Source organism: Pinus tabuliformis, chromosome J (assembly GCF_031772625.1).
Source record: "Pinus tabuliformis cultivar Carrire ecotype Pingquan chromosome J, CPIR1, whole genome shotgun sequence".
NCBI lineage: Eukaryota > Viridiplantae > Streptophyta > Pinopsida > Pinales > Pinaceae > Pinus > Pinus tabuliformis.
The window spans coordinates 42717746-42743057 of record NC_142295.1 but is presented as its reverse complement, the minus strand read 5'-3'; the positions used below and the strand labels follow the sequence as shown (position 1 = coordinate 42743057).

Genomic DNA, 25312 nt, shown 5'->3' with positions numbered 1-25312 from the left:
AATGCATAGTAAGGGGGTAGAGAGTCCGCAACCAATCCGTCAGGAGTTATGAAAAGACATGGTAAGACCATCTCTGTCTGGAGTGAATTTGTTGCTGCAATCAAAAAGCAGTTCTATCCATTGGCCTACATGCAACAAGCCATGATGAGTTGGCAAACTCTTTGACAATTGAAAGGGCAAAGTGTGCAAGGGTATACTCAAGAGTTCAGAAAGAGAGCATTGATGTTGGGTATCTCATTAAACTCACCAAAGACTCTTTTGAAGTACATTGGTGGTCTACACAGCTACATGAAGCATACCATCCTCATGTTTAATCCCACTAGTATAGATGAGGTATCTGTACAAGCTACTCATCTAGAAGCTAGAGGAAAGAATGGAAATCCAGAAGTTGGGGGACCATCCCAACCCATTGTAAGCAAGAGCAAGGAGAAAAGAAAGCAGAAGTGGAAAGCAAGGAAGGCTAACACTGCACAGAAAGCCAAAGCTTCATGCACTCACTGTAAAAAGGATGGGCATGATGATGAGCATTGTTGGATTCTGCATCCAGAGCTGAGACCTAAGAAGTCCGAGGGCAAGAAGAAGAAGACAGTTGCAGCTATTCAGAAAGATTTGGGATCAGACTCAGGAGATGAAACAACTATAGCAGCCACAGGTATAAAAGGTAAGAATTCTGAAGAATCTACTAGTAATTCTGCTCAATCTGTTATTGATGAAGAAAATGAGAAAAAAAACATGAGCTTTTCCATATTCGAGTTATTTCCAAAAATCAAAAGATTGATACTTTGTTTAATAGTGGCTCACAAGTAAATCTAATTTCTGAAGCAATTGTAAAGAAATTGGGATTAGCAACTATACCTCACAAGAAACAATACCCATTAGGATGGTTGAATGATAAAGCACAACTACAAGTGACTAGACAGTGCAAACTCAAGTTTTCTTTTGGGTCAGCATTTGTAGATGAGGTTGAGTTAGACATAATTCCTTTGGATATATGTGGAATTGTTTTAGGAAGTCCTTACTTGTATGATAGAAAGGCTATTTTCTATAGAGCTGAGAACAAGTATCTACTTGTTAAAGATGGAATCGAATACTTTGTAAGATCTCATAAGCTCAAGAATAATTATACTCTCATAAACTCAGGGCAGATGAAAAGAATGATAAATTCATGCAAACAATTCTTACTGATGGTTGTAAAGAAAAAGAAACCTGATAAAACCAATGTATTTGAGGGTTGTAATGCTTAACAGCAAGCTAATATAGAAAGGGTTGTTTCAGAGTATGATGTCTTATTTCAAGAACCTAAAGGTCTTCCACCCAAAAAGGGAATAGTACATGATATTATTTTGCAGCAAGATGTTCCATTGCCTAACATTGGGATGTACAAGTTGTCTGCTTTAGAGAATGTTGAAATCAAAAAGCAGGTGCAAGAGTTGTTCGAGAAAGGGTTCATCAAGCCTAGCACATCACCATGTGGGTCACCAATCGTTTTCATGAGAAAGAAAGATGGCTCGTGGAGAATGTGCATTGATTACCGAGCACTTAATAAGATAACAATCAAAAATCGTTATCCCCTTCCTCGCATAGATGATCTTTTAGATCAATTAAAGGAAGTTGTTTATTTCACCAAGCTGGATTTTCACAGTGGATACCATCGGGTCAGAGTTGCAGAGCAAGATGCATGGAAGACTGCTTTCAAAACAAAGCAAGGATTGTATGAATGGCTGGTTATGCCTTTTGGCTTAACTAATGCTCCTGCTACTTTCATGAGATTAATGAATGATGTACTCAGACCTTTTCTTGATGATTTTGTTATTGTGTATCCAGATGACATTCTGATTTTTAGTAAAACGTGGAAAGAACATTTAAAGCATGTTAAGCAGACATTAGATGTTTTGAAAGAGAAAAACTTTATGTTAAACTCTCAAAATGTGAATTTGGCAAAACATCTCTAAACTACTTGGGTCATATAGTAGGGGGGAGGTGAATTGAACATAGATCCCTCTAAAGTGGCAGTCATTGTGAACTGGCCTAAACCCAGGTCTGCTACAGAAGTGAGAAGCTTCTTAGGAGCAACACAGTATTGGAGGAAGTTCATTTCTAACTTCTCCTTGATTGCAGCTCCCTTACATGCTTTAACAAGATTGAATAAGGTGTTTCAGTGGGGAGGCAAACATCAGAAAGCCTTCGACACCTTAAAAGAAAAGATTAGTACAGCAACTATACTAGCACTACCAAATCTACAAAGACCATTTGAGATCCAAACTGATGTTAGTGACTATGCCATGGGAGTAGTGTTGACACAACACGGTAAACCCATATGTTATCATTCTGAGACTTTTAATCCTGCAGTAGTTAACTATCCTACATATGATAAAGAATTGTATGCATTAGTTCAGAGTGTGAAAAAATGGAAACATTACTTAATGGGCAAAGAGACAGTAATACATACTGATCATCAACCACTTCAATATCTACACTCCCAAACTAAGTTGCAGCAATCAAGACATTATAGATGGATGGGTTTTCTACAACAGTTTCACTTAGTCATCAGATATAAAAATGGCATACATAACAAGGTTGCAGACATGTTATCTAGACCCATTATAAAGGCATTTACCATACTTAAGCATAATTCTGTGCTACATGAAAGCTACATAGAACAATATGCTCAGGATATGGACTTTAAAGATGTATATGCAACTTTGAGTCAAGGAAAAAGAGTAGAAGAAATGGACTACCATATAAAAGACCGACTCTTATATCATTGTGGGAAACTCTGCATTACACAAACTGAAAGAGTAAAGATAATTAGGGAAGCACACACTTCTCTGATATCAGGTCACTTTGGGGTAAGTAAAACAGTTGCACAGCTCAAAGGTTTTGCTATTGGCCGAAAATGAATGAGACAGTTTCTAGATATGTAAGAGGGTGTGACATGTGTGCTAAAAGCAAGCCCAGCAACAAAAAACTAGGCCTGTACACTCCATTGCCAGTTCCTTCTCACCCTTGGGAAAGTGTTTCCATGGATTTTGTTGGAGGACTGCCTAAATCTAGGAAAGGTCATAATTATCTATATGTTGTAGATAGGTTCAGCAAAATGTGTATTTTGATACCTTGTAGTAAACAGATTACAGTTGAACAGACTGCAAAATTGTTCTTTGAACATGTATGGGTTCATTTTGGATTACCCACTTCCATGGTATCTGATCAAGGCACCCGATTTGTGGGGAAGTTTTGGTCAAGTCTGTGGGAACTGATGGAAACCAAACTGAAGAAAAGCACAGATTTTCATCCACAAACAGATGGCCAGACAGAAGTAGTAAACAAGACGGTGATCCAGTTACTGAGAGGATATTGCAGCAAACATCCTAAACTTTGGGATGAACACTTGTGCTATGTGCAGCATGCTTACAACAGAGCCAAACACTCTTCTACATAGAGATCTCCTTTTGAGACCTGTTATGGTTTCACACCAAGGTCACCTTTGGATTTTGTCTTTGGTAAAGATACCATGGTTGATGGACACATGATGTGGACAAAACAACTAGGTTCATTAAACAGATCCAGGAGATCCACCAGGTAGTATAGAAACAGCTAGAAAAGAGCCAAGCCAAGTACAAGGCCAGGCATGATAAGCATCGGATGGAGCATAGTTTTCAAGTTGGAGACCAAGTCTAGCTGTATGTCAACAAGGACCGGATGCAAGGTGAAAGAAAAAGCTAAAGCCTATCAGGTATGGACCTTTTAGGATACTTGAGAAGATTGGTGAAAATGCTTTTCGCCTTGATTTGTCAGCTTACATGCACATCTACTCAGTCATAAAAGCAGATTGCTTGAGATTGTTTGAACCTTCAATGATTGAGGACTATGAAGAGTAGAGTCAATTGCCTTCTATTGATGACCTGCTACCTGAATATCTTAATGAGTTGCAGGGAGACACACTGTTGGACAAGAAGGTGAGGACGACGCACAGGGTAGATGTTGAATACCTCAGGATTGGGCTCAAAGGTTCGAAGCCAAGTAGTGCAAAGTGGATTGAGATTGGACAAGGGAGAAAACAATACCCTCACTTAGTCAATGCTTGAAAACCAACTTTTGGTGGTCCAAAAGCTTTTTCAGTGGGAAGGTCGTGATCCGAATTGGATCCATAGAAGACTGTCAAAGAACCATGACTATATCAGGTCGGAACAAATCTCTAAAGAATCCAAAACAGCAATCAAAAACACCCTGAACTAGTGGCAATGGCAGCCAGCATGGAACGACGAGGACCTCAGTCAAAGCGCGCTAACCGAGGCCCATGGAGACTGCGCAGGAGGTCAAAGTAGCCCCGGGGAGCCCCAGATGGGGAAACAGAGGTGGAATTTGATGCGCAATTCGCGCTAATCGCTAGGTGAACAGGGCCATGAAGGAGGAAGCCCTTGCACACGGACGCATGGTGAGCCGGAGAGCCGCGGGCGAAAAAGGCAAAAGCGCTAAAGGACAAAGGCGAGACCCGCGCTCTGGAAAATGGCAGTATTGATCGGGACGCCCTCAAACGGTAAAAGGTTTTAGATGAGAACGGAGCGATGCCATTCATTGATCGACGCGTGGCAAGTGGAGTTGAGAGAAAACCGCCGTTGATCGCGCGCTAACGGTCGAGCAAGTCAACTGCACAAAACGTGCATATGGCGTCAGATTTGGAGGCCCCAGATCGGACAGCTGAGATCGCGCCCGATGGAGGAAGCGGAATCGACGAGGGAATACGCCACGATTTGCAAAGATTTGGAATCCGTTTGACCGCCACGGTGGAGGAAGACTTCATCCACGACGTAACTGAAGAAATGAACCGACGAAGCAAGCTAGCGCCATTTAGAGGAGGACATGTGGCCACTCCCTAAGCGCTGATGATGACACCGAACAGGGAACTCCAAGCGCAGCTGCAGAAGGTGAATCGACAGAGGCGGAAGAGGAACTGAACAATCTTGGAATGGATGGCCTAAAAGCCATGAACAGAGACAGAATACACAGTTAGTCGAAGTCGAGAGACGAAGAAGTGGAACAGTGAACCCAGAGAGGAGGACTGAACACAGAGAGACAGAAACCAGAGAAGAAGGCAGTAAAGCAAAGCAAAAGAAGACAGAGGGCTGAGCTGACCAAAGGCAGCATCGAGCACCAGAGAGCTTGAGAGATTCAAGCCATCCCATAGAGGAATCTGTCCGGACTGAGCACCACATTTGGCTCTTTCCACTGTAGACCAGAAGGTCACAGAGCTAGTAGGAAGAAGAAGTTTGTGTACTCAAGTGGCTTGGGGAATCCAAGAACCACCCTGCCAAGCAAATCTGCTTCAAGAAAACTCATATTGAGTCCCTATATTGTAATTCTCTGCTCAAAGACACAATAAACAAGGCCACCACTGAAAGCTGGACCGGAGATGTAGCCCTGGAGAATAGGGTGAACTCCTTATTAAATTTTTGTGTTCTTGTATTTGCTTACTGTATTTCTCTATTGTCTTTCATTTAAATGTCTGTGTATTGGCAATCTGATCGATCCGTTGCTTAAATAACACAGAACATACACCAGCACATGAGTCTGTAATACCTTTGTTTAATAAATCTTAAACTGATGTCACTAATAGGGTGAATATTAGATCAGTATTTGAATTATAAGTTGTGTGTGAACTTGAGTAATTCTGCGTAACGTAGGTTGGAGGTGTGCAGAATCAGAGAAGAAGTGTCGAGAGGGGTGTTATGGTTTTACACACAAATAGTATTGGAGAAAGCCTTTAATGTTACAACGAAGGTGAAGGAAGCATAAAGGCACGAGCGGAGATTGAGATCATAACAAGTGAAGGTCACGAGGCGAAGACAAATACACAAGTAGAAAGCCGAATGGGCGATTATACAGTAATAACCAAAAGAATGTAACGGTGCATAGGAACTGTTGGATCCATCAGATCAACAGACGAGTTGGTGCGCAATAGACGACTAAGATTAAGTCGCGCAAAATAAAGTTAAGAAGATGAACGGCGGAGATTAAACCCACGTGCTTGAAGAAGGATGAAGTGGTATTCGCAAGGGGTAAGCAGTTTCTCGCACACCCTAAAGGTGGTAAGCAGTCTTTCAAAATTTCACGTGATTACCTTTAGATGTTGACACGTAGCACATGGTGGAAAGAGAAAACCACTTTTCTCACATGCTCTCGACCTGATATCGGTCGTGCACGATTCCACGCAAGATTGTGCGATAGCCGTTGGATCAAGCGAGATTGATCAACGGTGGAGATCAGCGAATCTAGTTGATGATTGGGTGATGGGACAACCATTGGATTGGGCGGAGCAGATCAACGGTAGAGATCGTCCGGGTTAGTTGATGATCGAGTGACACGATAACTGTCGGATCGACGAATGAGATCGACGGCAAAGGTTAATATGCGCGGGTAATAAGAATTAACCAAAGGTTATGAAGGGTCGTATAAGGTTCCGCTTAAGGGGTTATCAAAGGTTTAGACTTTGGATAGTTAAGTCAAACGTTTCCGCATAGAGTTATTAAATGAACATTAAACCTTGACTTATGGAAGGTTTTACTAAGTAAGGAATGTTTGGAATTCCTAGGACACACATAGTGTAACATGCAATTTTATTTGCATACTGTGGGTATATGCGGCTTAGGCTGCATCATTGAGGCATATGCAGCTTAGGCTGGCATCATTCTCACACAAAACATGGATCTATTTCCTTAAGAGGAAGGATGAAGTGTTCAAATGGTTCCATTCTTACAAAGCATTGGTGGAGAACCAAACAGGAAAGAAGATCAAGATATTGAGGACCGACAATGAAACCGAATATGAATCCAATGAATTCAATGACTTTTGCAAAGAGGTTGGCATTAAGAGGGAGACAACTATTCCATACACTCCTGAGAAGAATGGAGTTGCTAAAAGGAAGAATCAAACAATCATGGAAACCACTCGTGCCATGCTCCATGATCAAGGTCTACCAAAGTTCTTGTGGGGAGAAGCTGCTAACATTGTCTTATATGTTCGAAATAGGAGCCCTCATCAAGCATTGGATTTCAAGACACCTGAAGAAGTCTTCACTAGTAAGAAACATGATGTTTCTCATTTCAGAGTCTTTGATTGTCCAGTATATTTTCATGTGCCTAAAGAGAAAAGAAAAAAGTTGGAAGCTTTTGGGAAGAAAGGTATATTCGTCGGCTATAGCGAAAACTCAAAGGCATATAGAATCTATGTGCCTGGTCAAAGAGATGTGGAAGTAAGTAGTGATGTCACCTTTGATGAAGATATTGCCCTTGGGAAAGCCAAAGATCTCCCTATCCCAAGGAAGGACGATGATGTTGCCGAAAAACAAGATGAACCTCCGATGTTGAAGGCCCGATGGATCCTATTGATCCACCTCCTGGTGATCCCTCTACCTCAAGGAAACATCCACTATGGCTCAAAGATACTCTTGAAGATGTTGAAAGACACATTTCTCCAAGAGGGACATTTTGTTAAAGTAAAAGACCAAACAAGTATCAAGGTTATTTGGCTACTATGAGTACTATTGTTCAAGTTGAACCTTGCACATTTGAAAGATGCGATGAATGAGGAGTATGAGTGAATCATGAAGAATGATGTTTGGGATGTGGTGCCTAGAGAAAAAGACAAGTTTGTGGTCACTTCTAAATGGATTTATAAAATTAAACATGGAGATGATGGGAGTGTTGAAAAATATAAAGCCAGGTTCGTTGCTCGTGGCTTCTCTCAAAAGGAAGGAGTGGACTACGACGAGATATTTCCACTGGTTACCCAATATACCACTATCTGGTCTATTATTTCTCTCGTTGCCAATCAAGGATGGAGCCTGATGACCACTACGTGTCAACGACCCATAGCAGTACACCCCCTTTTTTCGCAAAAGGGATAGCATCTAATCGACGTGTCTGTGTTGTTCAACTATCATCATCAACCTTATCATGTTATATTGTAAACCCTTTCTACGTGTAAATTGTAAATAATCTCAGCAGATTCGTGTCGTGCATGTAATTTCCTAGGTAAGCCTAATTTTCTAGTGACGATCTACATCCCGGGAGGTTTTTTGTCTCACTGATCCATTCTCGGATGGTTGGCAGAGTTTTCCTTTAGCCTTACCCCAAAGCCGGAATGGATTTTGTCACTAGGATCTTAAGGGAGTCCTAGTGTTCTAGATCGAGTCTATGTAAAAGTGATTTGGGAATAATCCTAACTACTTGGTTAGATTATTTTATTACAAATTGCTTAGTCTGCTAGATTATATTTGTGTCGCAGAATTGGGTAGTCTGTGAGGGTCTTTTGCAAAGGGGTTTTCCCCCTTGAGATGTAAATAATGTGAAATCATGATGTAAAGTGTCTTGAGGGTTAGAAAAATAATTTATCCCCTCATAGATTAATTTATTAAATTTTCTGGCCAAAATTAATTAAAATCCTAAGCAAGAAATTTGATTAATTCTAGGTCCTAGATAAATTTAAATTCTCCAAAGGCAAAATTCGTTGGTCCTTTAAAAATTGGAATTTAACAGGTCTAGGGACAAAGGTAAATTAATTATTTTGCTAAGTTTTAAGTCTTTGATCCCTTGGGTTAAGTCAAAGTCAAAATTCTAAGCAAATTTATTCAAAAATTTAATTTTTGAATTAATTAAAATTCATTTAATTGAAAAATTCGAATTTCCTCGGGAATTTGAAATTTCGACGGGATGAGATTAAAAGAAATTTTGATCCTCATGTTCATGCATAGATTTCTTTTTAGCCATTGATGATAGCTTTCTGATGAGCGATTTGAGTACAGGTATCTTGCTCAGTCGTTGGGATTTGAATGATAATTTAAGTTTTGAATATAATAGCAAGTATCTCTATTTATCTGAATTTTATTATCGTTTTCTCGCTCTATGTTGATGGTTAAATTGATTTTTACAGGAAATCCTTGATTATTAGATCATCGGGTGTTCGGGGAAGTTCTCGACTGAACCAGCCAACTCCCGATCTGTGTTTTCTGAAGAGCTTAGCGTAATTTGATCTCGGGCTTATCATAAGATATTTTTTATGGGTGATGCATAAAGGGTTTTGAACTCAGTACCTCCTCTAAATTTCAAAAAAAAAAACATCTGTGCTAAATCTATAGATCTGGCTGTTGAGAGCCTCAAATCATCAGATCTAGGAGCGGAATCGGACTCACATTCCCTAGATCTGACAGATCTGCCATTCATGTATATAGATTTGTAATTATTTTCAGTTTTCTAACTTGGGTTTTCGGGGTTTTAGTTTTTTGGGTCATTGTATATATCGTTTGGGTGTTTCTTGTTGTCTTGTAGCTGTAGATCTGAAGTTGAAAGCTGTGCAGAGTCCAGATCTAGGCCCTGGAGGGTAAGATCTGGATCTCTAAGGGTCCATCAGCATCATTTTGGCAGGGATCATATCCATATTTCACAGTCCAAGGGTTTAAATTTATTTATTTTCAAATTTGGAAATTTTATAAGGGTTTCAAAGAAATCTGAAGCACGACACCCAATCATCAACTTCATGGTGAGTTATTTATTAAAGTTATTGAAGATGTAGGTGTTGATTCTTGTGTGCAAAACATTACAGATAATGCCCCTGTTTGCAAGGCTGCTGGCATGATTGTGGAAGCTAAATATCCACAAGTGTTTTGGACACCTTGCATTGTCCATTCATTGAACTTAGCACTGAAATCCATTGCTTCTGATGTGCTTTGGATTGGAAGCATTATTGAGGATGCAAGACATATCCGTAACTTTGTGCAAAATCATACAAATGCCCTCACTATCTACCAGGAGTATTAAGATTTCTGGAAAAAATCTTAGAGGTTCTGGTGGAAGTTCTGGGCCACCATTTTGCAGATTGATTGGCTGCCTGGTTTTGGAGTTCACTGTGCATTTTGAAATTTTTTTTAGAAACCCTTCTTCTGCATCATTCCCGCAATCACTTTTCTCACTCTCCACGCTGCTCCACCTGCAACCACAAAGAGAGAACCCTCATCTCCATTCACACTGTCCAGATCTGTACGCTGCTTCATCTGTGGCCTCATCCCTGTCTGCACCATCCAGCACTCCTTTCCTCCCATTGCACCCTCCTCTCATCGCTGCCAGAACATCCCAGCTCTTCCTCTCTCTTCCAAACCCTCTCCATGCAGCATCCTTCATTCCCTCACCCCTCGGATCCACAGCCTTTCTCTCAATCTCCATCCCGCTATCCAGATCCACACAGTCCTTAACGCTGCCCAGCAATCTCATCCAAACGCTGGCCATCCTCTCATCCCTCCCACAGCTCTCCCTCATCCGCTCCTCATTGCACTCCGTCAGCCCTCGCTACCCTTCACCTTATCCGCAGTCCTCCATCCGCAGCTCCATCTTCCCTCGCAATGCATCTCTTCCCTTCTCTCGCTGCGTATCCTTCTCTGCCGCCCCCTTTAGCTGCTCATTCACGCTGCCCTCACCATCCTGCTCTTTCATCCCACCTGCGTACTCTCCTTAACCCTCACGCTACTGTCAAACTCGCGGCTTTAGCGCCTTTCATCATTCGACCTGCTCTTTCCTCCGTTGTCGTCCTGCACCTGCACACAACAAAAAACAAAAACTATTCGACTTTTATTGTAATATATGCATTAGTTCAGTTTTAGGTTAATAGATAGCTAGGGTGTATATATTTCTTTTAGTTTCATTAAAGTTTTAACTTAGGACTTTAACAAATAAAATAAAATAAACCAAAAAAAACAATTTAGTTTTTATTTTTATTTGTATTTCATTTCACCTAGTTATTTTAATTTTTCATTAAAAAAAAAAATCATACTTTTAAAAATTTGACCTTTTCACATTTTACTTTTCCTTTCTTTTATTTTTGATCTAAAAAATTTAAAAATTCATAACATTTTTGAAAAAAACTAAAAATCCTAAACATTAAAAAATTCTAATTTTTTTTCCGTTTTTTTTAATTTATGACTAAGGAAAATGAAATACATTAAGGGGATTTCGCTTAAACATTAAAATTTTTAATGTGGCCTATGGCCCATTAAAAATTTCGATTCGATTTTTTCAACCTGTCGATTTGTTTTATTTCTTTAGTTATTACCTAAGAAATAATTAAAAAAATTTAACCTAAAGTTCCTTAGTGTTATTTGGTCATTAAATGCATTTTTATGATTTTCCTATGGTCAAAGTACGATAAATGTTTGAAGTTATATTGACTGTTGGAGAAAATTAATTAATTCTAAATCTTGGTCATTAATGATAATCATTTTAGATCTGGAATCTTTTGCATGTCACAGTGTTGGGCATTTATATTGATTATTCATGATTGTCATTATTCGTCACATATTGAAAATTGTTCTGGATAACTTGTTTTATTTAGTTGATGGTTAATTCAAATATTAAAGGCGCTGGTCTATAATTATTTATATCTTGTGGTCGTGTCTTGGTTACATTAGCATTTAATCTATTCATCTGAGTTAATCAAAATCCATTTACAGTTCATAGAGTTGTCCATCATTAAAATCTCCTATAGTCTGTTTTTCACAGGTTATTTCATCCATTTACCTAGGGACTACCCCCTTGACTTGTCTAGGAGAGAGTCTAAACGGAGTGAGTAAGGATTTAAGAGCAACAACCCTTACTCTAAGCGTTGTCGCGGTGCCTAGACACTTTGTGCGACAACAGAGCCTACATCAAATGAACATCAAAATTGCCTTCTTGCATGGCTCGCTGAAGGAGGAAGTCTACTTGGAGCAACCTCAAGGGTTTGAAGTACAAGATCGAAAGACTCATGTATGCAAGTTGACGAAAGTTTTCTCTGGGTTAAAGCAAGCCCCTAGGGCTTGGTATAAGAGGATTGACATTTATCTCCTGAACTTGGAATTTATAAGGCACTATGTTGATCTTAACCTATACTTCAAGGTTGAAAAGGACGTGCCTCTTATTTTGGTCCTTTATGTTGATGATCTCTTTCTAACAGGTGCAAACCCTCTCAATTATCAATGCAAGAGCGAGTTGACTTTTGAGTTCAAGATGAAGGACCTAAGATTGATGCATTACTTCCCAGGTCTGGAGGTTTGGCAAATGCCAAGCGAGATTTTCCTTTCTCAAGGAAAATATATTGTGAAGCTGCTAGGGAGATGTGGGATGGTGGAATGCAAGTCTGTGTCTACTTCGATGGAACTCAACTTCAAGAAGCTATGTGGAAGTGTTGTTGGGCCTGAATTAACAAACCCTTCCAAGTATAGACAACTTGTGGAGGCCTTGATGTTCTTGGCAAACTCTTGTCCGAACATATGCTTCGTTGTAAATACTTTGAGTTAATTTATGGTAGAGCCTCATCACATACATTGGATTGCTGCTAAGAATCTCTTGAGATACCTCTGTGGCACAATCAACTATGGGTTAAGATACACTGCCAAGAATTTGAGGCTACATGGATATTTTGATGTTGACTGGGCTGGCAATGTGGTAGATAGAAAGAGCACATCAGGATGCTCCTTCTCATTGGGGTCTGCTTCCATTTCATGGATGAGGAGAAATTGATTGCTTTAAGCACCGCCAAAGCCGAATATAATGTCGCTAGTATGGCCTACTATGAAGTTGTCTAGTTGAGGAAGCTCTATAATGAGCTATTTGATCACATGTTGGATACCACCATGATCTATTGTGACAACCAGAGTGGGATTCGCCTTTCAGAGAAAATCGTGTTCCATGACCGCTCCAAGCATATTGACATCAGGTACCACTTTATCGGGATATGGTACAACAGGGAGTAGTAAGGCTCCAACACATTAGGACTGATGAGCAGATTGTTGACATTCTTATGAAGCCCTTGGGGAAGGTCAAATTCTTAGCCTTCTGAGAGAGACATGGAGTCGTGGAAGGACCCTCCCATGAGGGTCCCGCTTGAGTTGGACACTGAGACCTGGAAGCTCTTGGGAGATTGGGTACTTCTTGGAGCTATGTGCAACCATAGGGTGAGTGGTTCCCCTTCCCCTATAGGTACATTGTGTATAGGGTGAGTGGTTCACTTTCCCCTGTGATACCCCATGGTGATATATGAGAGCATAGGGTGAGTGGTTCACCTTCTCGTATGGCATATGGGCAGGATGAGTGGTTCACCTTCTCCTACGAATGCTCCAGCATACATCCTACCCATGTAGTCCGAGACTCATGGGAAGTACCTCTCGTATCGCCAATGAGTTGGGAAAAGAGGATAGGGTGTGAAAATTCCTAGATCTAACAATCTCAAGAATCCTACTGCAACCAGTGGAATTTACTTCTACTAGATTGTAAATAACATTACACACTTATTTCAGATTTCTTCATGAAATATCGAAGTAAATTACTGTAGCCACCTACACCAATTTAATATGATTCTGAAAAATAGAAATTGAGCAAGGAAAATAGAAACACATAGGACACAGTGATTTTTGCACAAATAGTCCCCAGAAAAACCGAATGCGAGAAAACCAGTGCAGTAGCTCTAAGCGTTTATTATTATTAAGGAGTAGCAAAATCTGAATACATCACTGAATACCTCACAAGGTTATTCAATTACAGAGAGAAATATTGGCAGAAGCTTTGTAAATTATACCTCACACAATCACTGAGAAATCCTGGTTGATCCAGCTGCTGGATGAAGTGCCCCTCGTAGGCACTGCGATATCTCTGTGTTTCCTCTACGTTGTCCCAGCGTCAACCCTTTTAGGCATTGCGTCACCCAACCGAGGATTCGATCAGTAGCCCAAAGTCACTGCACTCAGCCTCTCGATCTCACACCCCGGCTTCTAGCTACTGAAACTGTCCCTTTGCTCTGATTTTCGACTTTATCTCTCTACCTCTACGTCACTTTGCGTGGCCCTTCTGACCCAGCGTCAGCCTCTGTGCCAAGGCTTCTGGATCACTTACTACCTCTCTTTGTTGACATATCTCCGATTGAGAATCTCTCTCCAGAAGCTGCTATCCCTGCCCCTCAACTACGAGAGATCTCCTCAATCGATTATTCCTCCTGAGAACTTCTCACTTCAGAAAATCGATTTTATCTATCTCTCTATGTATTTTCCAAATGACCCTCAAGCCCCTTCGTATATCTTCTTATTGGACAACCAACAACCTAGATTACATCTTAATCAAAGGCTTAGATCATTTTGGCTTGATCCGTGCCTTTTTCTAGAAGTTTCACCCCTAATTAGATTAATACCCATTAATATTTTAATTTTCCTACGTTTAGACTTAGGAACCCCATTAAAAATATTAATTATTTTGATAAAATCACTTTTGGGTGGAATTTCCCAAAACGCTTTCTGAGTTCTTTGGAAACCCTGTCCCCAAGCCTCCCTACAAAATTTGAGGCTTGGTGCACATCTGATGCTACCCCAAATCAACACTCCCTCTTAGCGAGGAATGTGCTCTAGCAATACATTACCTCTCTGCATACTGCTTTGACTTTGAAGAATCGTCTATGTGCCACTGATGTCTGACGTATTGTCCACCAACCACTGCGTTGTTGCTGCTACTGTACTACTACCTTTGACATTGCCACTGTCAATGCTCCATCTGTACTACAGCTCCCTCTCAGACGCTGCATCTTCTATGCTACTAGCACTGCACTACTAACACTACATCCGTACTACAACTCAGTTGCTGAGAAAAGAAACTAAAAACACCCAAAATTGGACAAGTATCCAGTGGATACTCCTCAGTGTTGAAATCTTGACTGTTGCTAGTCCCATTGTTAAGTTATGGTATGTTCTATGCTTAGAGCAGTTTACTTCTTTTCTTCTTATTAGCCACAGATTAGCAATCACATATACATTAATTAAAGTGCAGATAGAACATTAAATGATCAACAAAAAACAAGCCAAGACAAGAGACACAGGATGTCGCGGCTAGCCAGGGACAAACCCCAATGCGGGGAAACCCTTTGATCAAATCTTTTTTTATCTTCAATAGTTCAGTAGAGAGAAATAGTACAAAATTAGAATTCTGTAATTTTATATCAGCAGCAACAAACCCTAGATCAACGAAGTCAAACTTGGTCAAAAGAGTTGAAATTGACCTCCAATATGCTTGGTCAATTTCCGGTCAACTAACCCTCGAACAACCTAAAGAAATAGCCCTTGAACAGCCCCAAAAACACAATCAAACTATTGTTGATTAAAGTCAACCTGCTGCCCAAAACTAGGGCAGTCAATGTTGGTCAAACCAGAGGTCAGATTGCCTTGGTTTCTACGCCAAAATTTGCGGCCTGCCTAGGAGAGGCAGCCACACCAAAACCACACCCTTGATGAGTTAACGCTTGGTCAACACAAGTCAAATATGTCTTTTGCTGCCTCAGTCAAACTTGGTCAACGCAGCCAACAATTTCTGCGTCCTCTTTCCTACGTCCTCTTTCAGCCTGTGTCTTCTTGCTTCCCATGTGTGAGAGAACCTCTTCCTTGTGTATACTCAATCATACAAGGAGAGAGAGAAGAATGAGAGATGATGAGATGAGTTGAAATGAATCAACCTCACTTGTATTTATATGATTTGTGCCACACATTTAGTTGCTGGCCGACCTTGACAATTTGTCAAGTAATTACAAATAAATTCATATCTTCATAAATACTTGTTGGAATCGAATGATCTTTAGATCAACCCTACACCTCTCAACAAGAGGAATCTAGGAAAAATATCAGCTGCCATAAATGAGGTGACCCACATGGAGTTTGGCCTAGTTGCCAATTTTAACACCCATGCTGCCTCTGAAGCCACTGCGTTGCTGAAGCTCTGCACTATGCCTCCTCGCACTGTTGCCTCTCTGCTCTGCGCTGCTTAGTCTCTAGCTCTCCTAGCCACTGCATCTGTCGAATCAACACTCCATGGCACCAACTGAAACTCCACCATCCCGCTACTCTTGATCATGGGCTCCCATAGCAAGGTGATGATCCAAGAGGTGGGCTCCTCAAGGATCCTGCCCATTTGTAGCTCTTCCGAACTACAGTTCTATATCAACCCACCTCCCTCCTAGAGGTATCTTGGTTGTCATGGCAAACTCCTCCTCCTGTTCGATCTTTGCGGATGCAACCTTGGGATCATGCTTCTCATCCTTGTCATTTTTCTTCAAAGGACACTGGGATGCATAGTGGCCCATCTCGCCACATCTGAAGCACTTCACCTTGGAGACATCCTTCTTCGTCTTTGTTGCCCCTGTCGTCCCTTCGATGCAAGGACTGTGTTATCCTCCTCCGCTAATTTGGTCTTCGACCCACTGCTGTTGCTGCTCTCGTCAAGTTTGACCTTAAGCAGGTCTCTCCTCAGCTCTTCTTATTTCAAAGCCACCCACATCTATGCTACTTTTCCAAGGATACTCTAGACAAAGATTTGCCAATCATCCGAGACGGAATTTAGAGCTAGTCTCACTAACCCTGAATCCTGAGGTGTATGTCCCGCAGCTGACAGCTCATCACGGGTCTCCTTCAGTTTCGTGAGGAACGGATCCACACAATCTCCCTTCTACATCTGAGCAGATCTCAACTTCTGCTCTAAGAACATCTTTCGCTACTCGAAAGATCCCTGATATAATGTGGCCAAGGCATCCCACATCTCCTTAGTGGTCCCTTTGCTTGCAATGTCACACACCACGTGATCCTTGACTCCATCCAGGATCATTCTCTTGGCCTTAGCCATCTCATCTTTGTACTTCTTCAGCGGATCTGCATCTGTTGGGGCAGCTACCACATTATCAACATAAGTCTTGAGGGCATGCTCATCTAGAAGGAAGTTTCTAGCCTTCTAGATGGCATAGTTGGAAGCCCCGTCCAACCTGTCCTAATTCCTCAAGCCACTGGTTGCCATATCCTCTGAAAAATGTCGAACAACTCCTCTCTCCCTACTGCGTAGCTCCTAGGCTGACCTACGCACTCCCTATTGGAGTTGGTAAGTTGTTGCTCCTCTATTGCTCAACAAATGAGAAATATTGATTTCGTCGGCAAGAAATCACTAAGGAAGTATCCCTCACTATGCGATCTACTTCTTCCTTTTGATGCCTTTTCTGCCCAACACTCAGCTTGCAGAAAATTGTGTCCCTCTAGCTTTGCGTGGCTCTGCATAGCTCCCTCTGCCTTGGCAAGTTTTCAATCTGGAAATCTTACCTCTCTGTCGGCTCACTAAAAGAGAGACACCCACGAAAATATAGCCCTCCTGGCTAGAACTGCACAATCCCTCAGGGGATTCAAACTGTTGCTTACTGCAGCAAGTTGGCCCTTGCTTCAGTGCTAGATCTACTCTTCCTGTTTCACATCAACAGCTCTGATACCATGTGAAAATTCCTAGATCTAACAATCTCAAGAATCCTACTACAACTAGTTGAATTTACTTCTCCTAGATTGTAAATAACATTACACGCTTATTTCAGATTTATTCATGAAATATTGAAGTAAATTACTGAAGAAACCTAAACCAATTTAATATGATTATGAAACATAGAAACTGAGCAAGGAAATTAGAAACACATAGGACAGTTATTTTTCGACAAATAGTCCCCGGAAAAACCCAATGCAGGAAAATTGGTGCAGTAGCTCTAAGGGTTTATTATTATTAAGCAGTAGCAAAACCTGAATACATCACTGAATACCTCATAGGTTTATTCAGTTACAAAGAGAAATACTGGCAGAAGCTTTATAAGTTATATCTCACACAATCACTGAGAAATCCTGGCTGATCCAGCTGTTGGATGAAGTGCCCCTGGCAGGCACTGCGCTGCCTCTACGTTGTCCGCTCGTCAACCCTTTCAGTCACTGCATCACCCAACAGGGGATTCGATCAATGGCCCAGAGTCACTACTCTCAGCTTCTCGGTCTCACACCACGGCTTCCGACTAGTGGAACTAACCCCCTGCTTTGATTTTCAACTTTCTCTCTCTGCCTCTACATCACTTCTACATGGCCCTTCTGGCCCAGTGTTAGCCTCTACGTCAAGGCTTCTGGATCACTCACTGCCTCTCTCTGTTGATGTATCTCCGACTGAGAATCTCTCTTTCTGAAAGCCATTATCCCTGCCCCTCAACTGCAAGAGATCTCCTCAATCGATTTTTCCTCCTGAGAGCTTCTCACTTCAAAAATTCTCTATCTCTCTGTGTATTTTTCAAATGACCCTCAAGCCCCTTCTTACATCTTCCCATTGGACAACCAACGGCCTAGATTACATCTTAATCAAAGGCTCAGATCGTTTTGACTTGATCCGTAACTTTTCCTAGAAGTTTCACCACTGATTAGATTAATACCCATGAATATTTTAATTTCCTAAGTTTAGACTTAGGAACCCATTAAAAATATTAATTATTTTAATAAAATCACTTCTACATGGAATTTCCCAAAACGCTTTCTGGGTTCTTTGGAATACTTGTGCCCGAGCCTCCCTGCAAAATTTGAGGCTTAGAGCACATCCGATGCTAACCCAAATCAACATAGGGACCATAGCAACACATCGTGTACGGTCATACTCTCTATGTCCATTGTCTATGATGAATGGTGTTCAACAACTTGCTTTGGGATCAAATCCAATTAGTGTTCTACCCCTAGATTGACTTCCGTCGATGGAGAGTGGCAAGGTCTTGTGACTCACTAGCGATCAATTCTTCTTCATTATTACATCAGTGTTTAATAGAGTTGAGGTGAGATGCAGAGATGGTACATGATGATAGGATGTCGTGATGATGGATGGATTGGCAAGTGAAATTCTCCCTAGTTGAGAGGGAGTGTCAAAATTGGCAACTAGAGCCAAATTCCACTTTGGACAACCCGTTTGATGGAGATGATTATTGCATTGAATTGCTCCTTTCGAGAGGACCAAAATCGTCCTAAATATCATCAAATATTGACAAGGAAAAATATGTTTTTGAGGTCAAGCCCACACATTTGCAAATTGTCAAGGTCGGCCACATCATGATGTAGGCTCATGAAGCCCAATGGACATGTCTCTTGACCCTCAACGACTTGTATAAATAAGAGAGACCTCAAACCTCATTTGGCATCATCACAACTCATCATTTCTCTCTCCTCATCTGATTGGGTCGTACAAATTGCAGGAGCATCTCTTCTTCTCTCAAACATGTGGCTGAAAGAGGACGAATCACAGAGGTCAAATTTCAAGATATGTTGCAAGGTAGGACCAGCGTTGACTAGGGCCTTTTTTGCCTCCTTTGACTGTGTTTTTTGTGCCAAAATTTCGACTTTGGAAGGCTACATTAATTGGTACAGGAACCGAGATTTTCTGGGAATGTTGACTGAGCTGACCGCAAGACAGAAGTTTAGGTTTTGACCAAATTTTAGCATTGTTTTATTGATTGTTTTGGGCTGACTTTGACCAACAAAGAAGATTGAGTTTGACTAGGTTTGACCAAGCTACATTGTGGGTTGTTTGTTGTTGTGTTGACCAAGGTTGACTTTTTCGTTAGGGCAGAATTTGATTATTGTTGACTACAAATTTGATAGGGTTGTTTTGACTTTGATTTGGCAAGTCAAATTTGACTTTTGTACTCTCTCTCTCTCTCTATTGAACATTTGATATAATAATAAGAAGAATTGATCAAAGGGTTTTCCCCATCTTGGGGTTTTTCCCTGGCATTCACCAAATCCTGGTGTTCTCTTGTCTTGGCTTGTCTTCTGCATTTATTGTTTATGTTCTATCTACAGTTACTATCAATGTGATTAATGGTTAATGTCATTGTTATTGGAAATTGTCATTGGGCTATCTAAAGGACATTGAAGTAATTGCATAGAACATACCATTGTTAACTAAAATTAACATTTTCACATAGACATATCTCTTCAGATTTATTGGAGTTTATTGTTCGAGGGTATTAGAAATGGCTTCCACTGGATTGCGGGGTCAGGACAAACTTGATGGTGCATACAACTTTGGTATCTGGAAATCCATAATTTTATTACTATTGGAGGAGCATGGTCTAAAGCAATATGTAACATTTGTTGTTGTCATACCAACAGATCTAGCGCAATTAACGACCTACCACAAGGAGGATGCCAAGGCTAGGCATATTATTCAAGACGGGGTTAAAGATCATATCGTACCCCATATTGCAAAATTAGATATATGCAAGAAAATGTGGTATGTCATCTTGAAGTTGTTCCAAAATGCTACTGTAGACAAGAAGTTGATCCTTAGAGAGAAGCCAAGAAACACCAAAATGAACAAGGAAGAAGGCGTAGTCAGTTAACTCAACAAGATCAAAGTTGTCAAGGACGAGTTAGCAGTTGTCGAAGAGAAAAATAGATGATTACGAGCTCGTGAGAACAACTCTTAATGGGTTCTCAATGTAGTGGGACGTGTTTTTCCAAGTGATCAATCGACAATAAGACCTACCTGACTGGGATTGTTTGTGCCATGTGGAGCCATTGAGCTTAGGTCGAGCCTTGTCAATGGTAGCAACAGTAAAAGCCAAATGCATGAGGATTACGAAAATATTGCTCTTGCAAGAAAGGGCAAACCCAAGAAGGGCCTAAGCAAGGGACCTAACCCAAAGGGAGAGAAGAAAAAGAAAAACTTAAGTAAAATCAAGTGTTTTGGATGCATTCTACGTGGACACTATGTCAGTGAATGTCTGAACAGAAAGAGAGGTGATAAGAAGCAACAACAGACAGTAGCTTCAACAGATATTAAAAAACTTTCTTCAAGGCTAGAAGACAAGTTCACTCTCATAGCTTGCCTATCTAGCTTAACCACCACAGGAGTTTGGTATATTGGCAGTGGGGCATCATGTCACATGACCGGAGTTCGAGAGTATTTCTCCAGCTACAAAGCAGAGGAGATAGGCTTCCATATTCAAATGGGTAACAAGTCCAAGTGTACTCGATTTGGGAGAGGGATGGTCACCTTTCAAAGGGAGTCAAGCAAGAGTATTCATGTTACAGATGTGTTGCAAGTGCCAAGTTTGGGAATGAACCTGCTTTTTGTTTTTCCTCTTCAAGATAAGGGGTATGGGATGGCGTATACATTTGAGGACAAAAGGTTTACATAAAACACCAAGATTGGAAGTCAGTAAAGAAGATTGGGGTGAGAAGCAACAAGTTGTACAGGTTGCACTTGGATGTTGCAAAGGCACTAGTTAGCAGCAACAATAACAGAGATATGGGAGAGCTATGGCAGAGGAGAATGGATCATATCCATCATAGAGCACTTAAGTTGCTCAGAGAGACTGTGACAGGATGTTCCAGAGGTGAGTACAGAACATGATGATGTTTGCAGAGGGTGCATACTTGGGAAGTTCGCAAAGGAAGCATTTCCAAGGACTTTGTGGTCCAATATCCACAAAGTCTCTCAGGGGTTATGAGTATTTTGTGAGAATGATCAAACCCTTTGAGGTGCAAACCTTCCTCAAGTTTTGCTCCCTTGAAAAGGTTTCACCTCCACAGATTTGATCCCACTCAGCACTTGATAGAGCACAAGTTAAGATGGATCTACATTGGTTATTATATAATATATATCAGAATGGATAGCAAAACTGCAGAGAATTCTTTTTCTATTTTGTATAACAGATATTGCACTGTGGTTCTTAGTATTGATGACAAATAATGAATGTCGTGAAAAATATACTTGAAGTGTTTATGTTTGAAGGCTATCCAAAAGAATCTTGCCACTGAATATTCACTGCACTTGGTGTGTTTTTTCGAAAGCAGCCAAAAAATACATCTTTTTCTCTTAGCTGTTTATCCACACCAAAAGAAATAGAAAAACTAAAAGAAGAAAACAAAAAGCAATGTTGCAATGCCCAACAAACTTTCTTCGCTGTTTATCCAGCCCATAAGAAACTTAGAATCGAAGAGGAGAGAACCAAATGCAATATTGATCAAGAGTATGTTTTGTGACAATTATTATGAGGAAATCAATTGTATTCAAATGGAAATCGATGAAGTGGACACTTACCCTCCTCTTATTGAGTAACTTTAGTAACTTATAAGCATGTAAACATTCTTTACTTGACAACTACAACTAGCCATGCGAATATATACAAGACTTGATATAAAGGTGTCTACTGTAATACCATATCACAACCATAGTCACGAGTGTAACTGTACCATTCACTTTTCACATATAGTTATTCTTATAACCTCGGATGAATGGTTTCTAGATAACCATGCAAGTTAACAGATGACAGGAAAATAAAGCCATAGACCTTTATATTTAAGCAAAACTACAATCTTCAGGTGCAAATTTAATCTAGTGCAGCCCTTACATGTCTTGCAGAGTAGTTATCCCTTCTAGTAAACTCAACCATGGAAGGATGAATCACATTATTATTGCCAGTGCAGATATGGTTAATATAGCACAGCGAGTATGGTTTTAACTTCATGCTTTTACTTATATAGCTAGAATGATGACTTATGTCAGAGAAGGAAATTGTATTAGATAAAGTTTAAACCAACCTCCAGTAGAAGGCCTAAAACAATTGGACCAACAAATTGTGAAGCATCATTTCCAATCTGCATTTCCAATAAAGAATTAAGTCAGAAAATTGACATCATTTCCCACATTCAATCTAGGAGCAGAAACTAAATTTTAATACCACATAAGAAATAAGATTTATACAGCAATCATTTTGATTATAGGAAATAGCTCCTATAGTTGACTACAAGACAATAAAGACAGGTAGCCTACACATTGCAGAAAAGAGAAATGTAACGTATATGTCTGTGTGTCTGGATCTATTCTTAAAGGATTTAAATAGCGATTTACACCTCTGAACTTACAGGATAACATCAAAAACCTCTATAATAATTTTACTACAACCCTCATTGCTTCCATTAGCAAGTTCTCTATCGAGGTGTCATATAAAAAGAATAATAGAACTACCAACCTTTCATATGGTAAGGATTGTAAAATTGCCAGAAAAGTGATTATGGATACTACTAACGAATATTTAAAGCTTGAAAAGACAAATACGTACAAAGCTCTTATTAAAATCAAGAAAAGGTGCCATATAAATCAAAAGTGAGAGCAGCTGCTGCACCTACTTAAATATGATTCTAAATGTTTTGGAGGAAAGAAAAAGTTATGATTCCCTTGAAGAATTGAAATTCCTACGTTAAAAACCTTTATGAATTCCCTAATTCCATGGACATCATTTTGACTACCCATATACAGGATGATATATTTTCTTTGCAAGACGTTGAGCCTGAGGTTAGGCAACTCACTGATGAGAACGCTAAGGATATTGAAGGCTAACAAGCAGAAATTTTTAAAATTGGAGGGCCTATACACATTCCTCACATACAAAAGCTCTTCAGTTTGGTAGTGAAACAAGGCTTCCCTAAGCCCTGGATGCAGAGCCTCATTGTGCCTCTCTAAAAGTGGGAATAAAAGCATTCTCTCTAATTACATGACCATTATTATTAGCAATAGTTTAGCCAAGATGTACAGAATTATTTTGGAAAATGAAAATTAGCCTATGGATAGAAAGCCATGGTAAAAGAGCTAAAGGCCAAGCAAGGTTCAGGAGATATCATTCAACTGTGGACCACCTTGTTACTCTCAAGATCATCACAAATTAATGTTAGAATAATAACTCTGATATATTCTGTTGTTTCGTTGACTTTAGAAAAGCTTTTCACACCATTCCTACGACAAATTTGTGCAAGAAGTTGCAAGCGATAATGGTCGCTCGCAAGTTGAGGGTTGTGACAAGGCTAAATGAAAATGTTATTGCCAAGTTTAGGACCAACCAGTGTTGATCGGAAGCAATTAAATGCAATATTTGTTAATTTTGGTATGTTCTATGCTTAAGAACAATTTACTTCAAATTTTCTTATTAGCCCAATATCAATTTCCAGAATAGCAATCACATCAGCATGATAGTAAAATGCAGATAGAACATAAATATAAACAGTGGAATACAAGCCAAGACAAGAGGGCACAAGATGTGGCACCAGCCGGGGACAAACCCCAATGCGGGGAAACCCTTGATCAATTCTTCTTATATTCTTCAATAATTCAGCAGAGAGAGAGAGAGAGAGATAGTACAAATATACAATTCTGTAATTTTATGACAACAGCAGCAAAACCCTAACCAGCAATGTCAAAGCTGGTCAAACAGGTCATATTTGACCTATAGTCAACCCCGGTCAACCCTTTTGACTAGCTTTGACATTGCTAGTCGGCTTCTTAGCTTTCACTGAAAGTCCCTCTGGGTGCAATATGTCTTTCGACATCTTCAAGAGTCTCCCTCAGCCATGAGGGTCTCTTCCTAGAGGAAGAGGGCTCTTGAGGAGGAGGATCAATAAGATCCATAGATTCTTCAACATCCGACATCGTTTCATCTTCTTTTTCATCCGGCTTCCTGGTGTCAGCGTCTTTATCCTTCCTTGGAATAGGAAGGTTGTCAACCTTGCTAAGAGCCATATCTTCGTCAAAGGTGACATCATGACTTATTTCAACTTCCCTTTGACCAGCCACATAAATTCTATAGCCCTTAGTATTTTCGCTATAGCCCACAAAGATTCCTTTCTTTCCAGATGCACCCAATTTGCTTCTCTTCTCTTTCGGCACATGAAAGTATACAGGACTTCCAAAAATTCTAAAATGAGAGACATTGGGTTTCTTACCAGTGAACATTTCTTTGGGAGTCTTGGAATCCAATGCTTGATGAGGGCATCGATTTTGAACATATACGGTGGTATTCGCAGCTTCAGCCCATAGAAACTTTGAAAGCCTTTGATCATGGAGCATGGCACAAACAGCTTCCACAATCGTACGATTCTTCCTTTCAGCCACACCATTCTGCTCAGGAGTGTATGGTGTTGTGGTCTCCCTCTTAATGCCAGCTTCTTTGCAAAAGTCATGGAACTCATTGGATTCATACTTGGTCCCATTATCAGTCCTTAATATCTTGATTCTCTTCTCGGTTTGATTTTCGATCAAGGCTTTGAAGTGATGGAACCAGGTGAACACTTCATCCTTCTTTTTCAAGAAGTAGATCCAAGTCTTGCGAGAATAATCATCTGTAAAAGTGAGATAATATAGATATCCTCCCAAAGAGTTTACGGGCATCATACCAGATACGTCAAAGTGAACCAACTGCAAAATATCGGAGGTCTTGCTATTACTTGTGGGGAATGGTCCCCTTTTAAGCTTTCCTTCAACACATCCCGAACATACACCTTCATGCTCTACTTTGAACTCGGGCATCCCAGTCACCATCTATCTCACATCGGGTAGAGCCTTATAACAAAGGTGGGCAAACCTCTGGTGCCATAGTTCAGATTGTAGAGATGTGTCACAAGACATTACCCCCAATGGACTTCCTCCAACATGATATA

At 40.4% G+C, this 25312-nt stretch overlaps 1 protein-coding gene across 2 annotated transcripts in view; it reads right to left on the bottom strand.

Moving 5' to 3' along the window:
- LOC149225390 (ABC transporter C family member 2-like) overlaps positions 1–25312 on the bottom strand; it is a 500427-nt gene that overhangs the window by 175844 nt on the left and 299271 nt on the right. For both annotated transcript variants that reach the window (XM_089377078.1, XM_089377079.1), the window contains exon 8: positions 22424–22480. In XM_089377078.1, coding sequence (XP_089233204.1) covers positions 22424–22480 — 57 coding nt within the window. The remainder of the gene's footprint in view (positions 1–22423; positions 22481–25312) is intronic.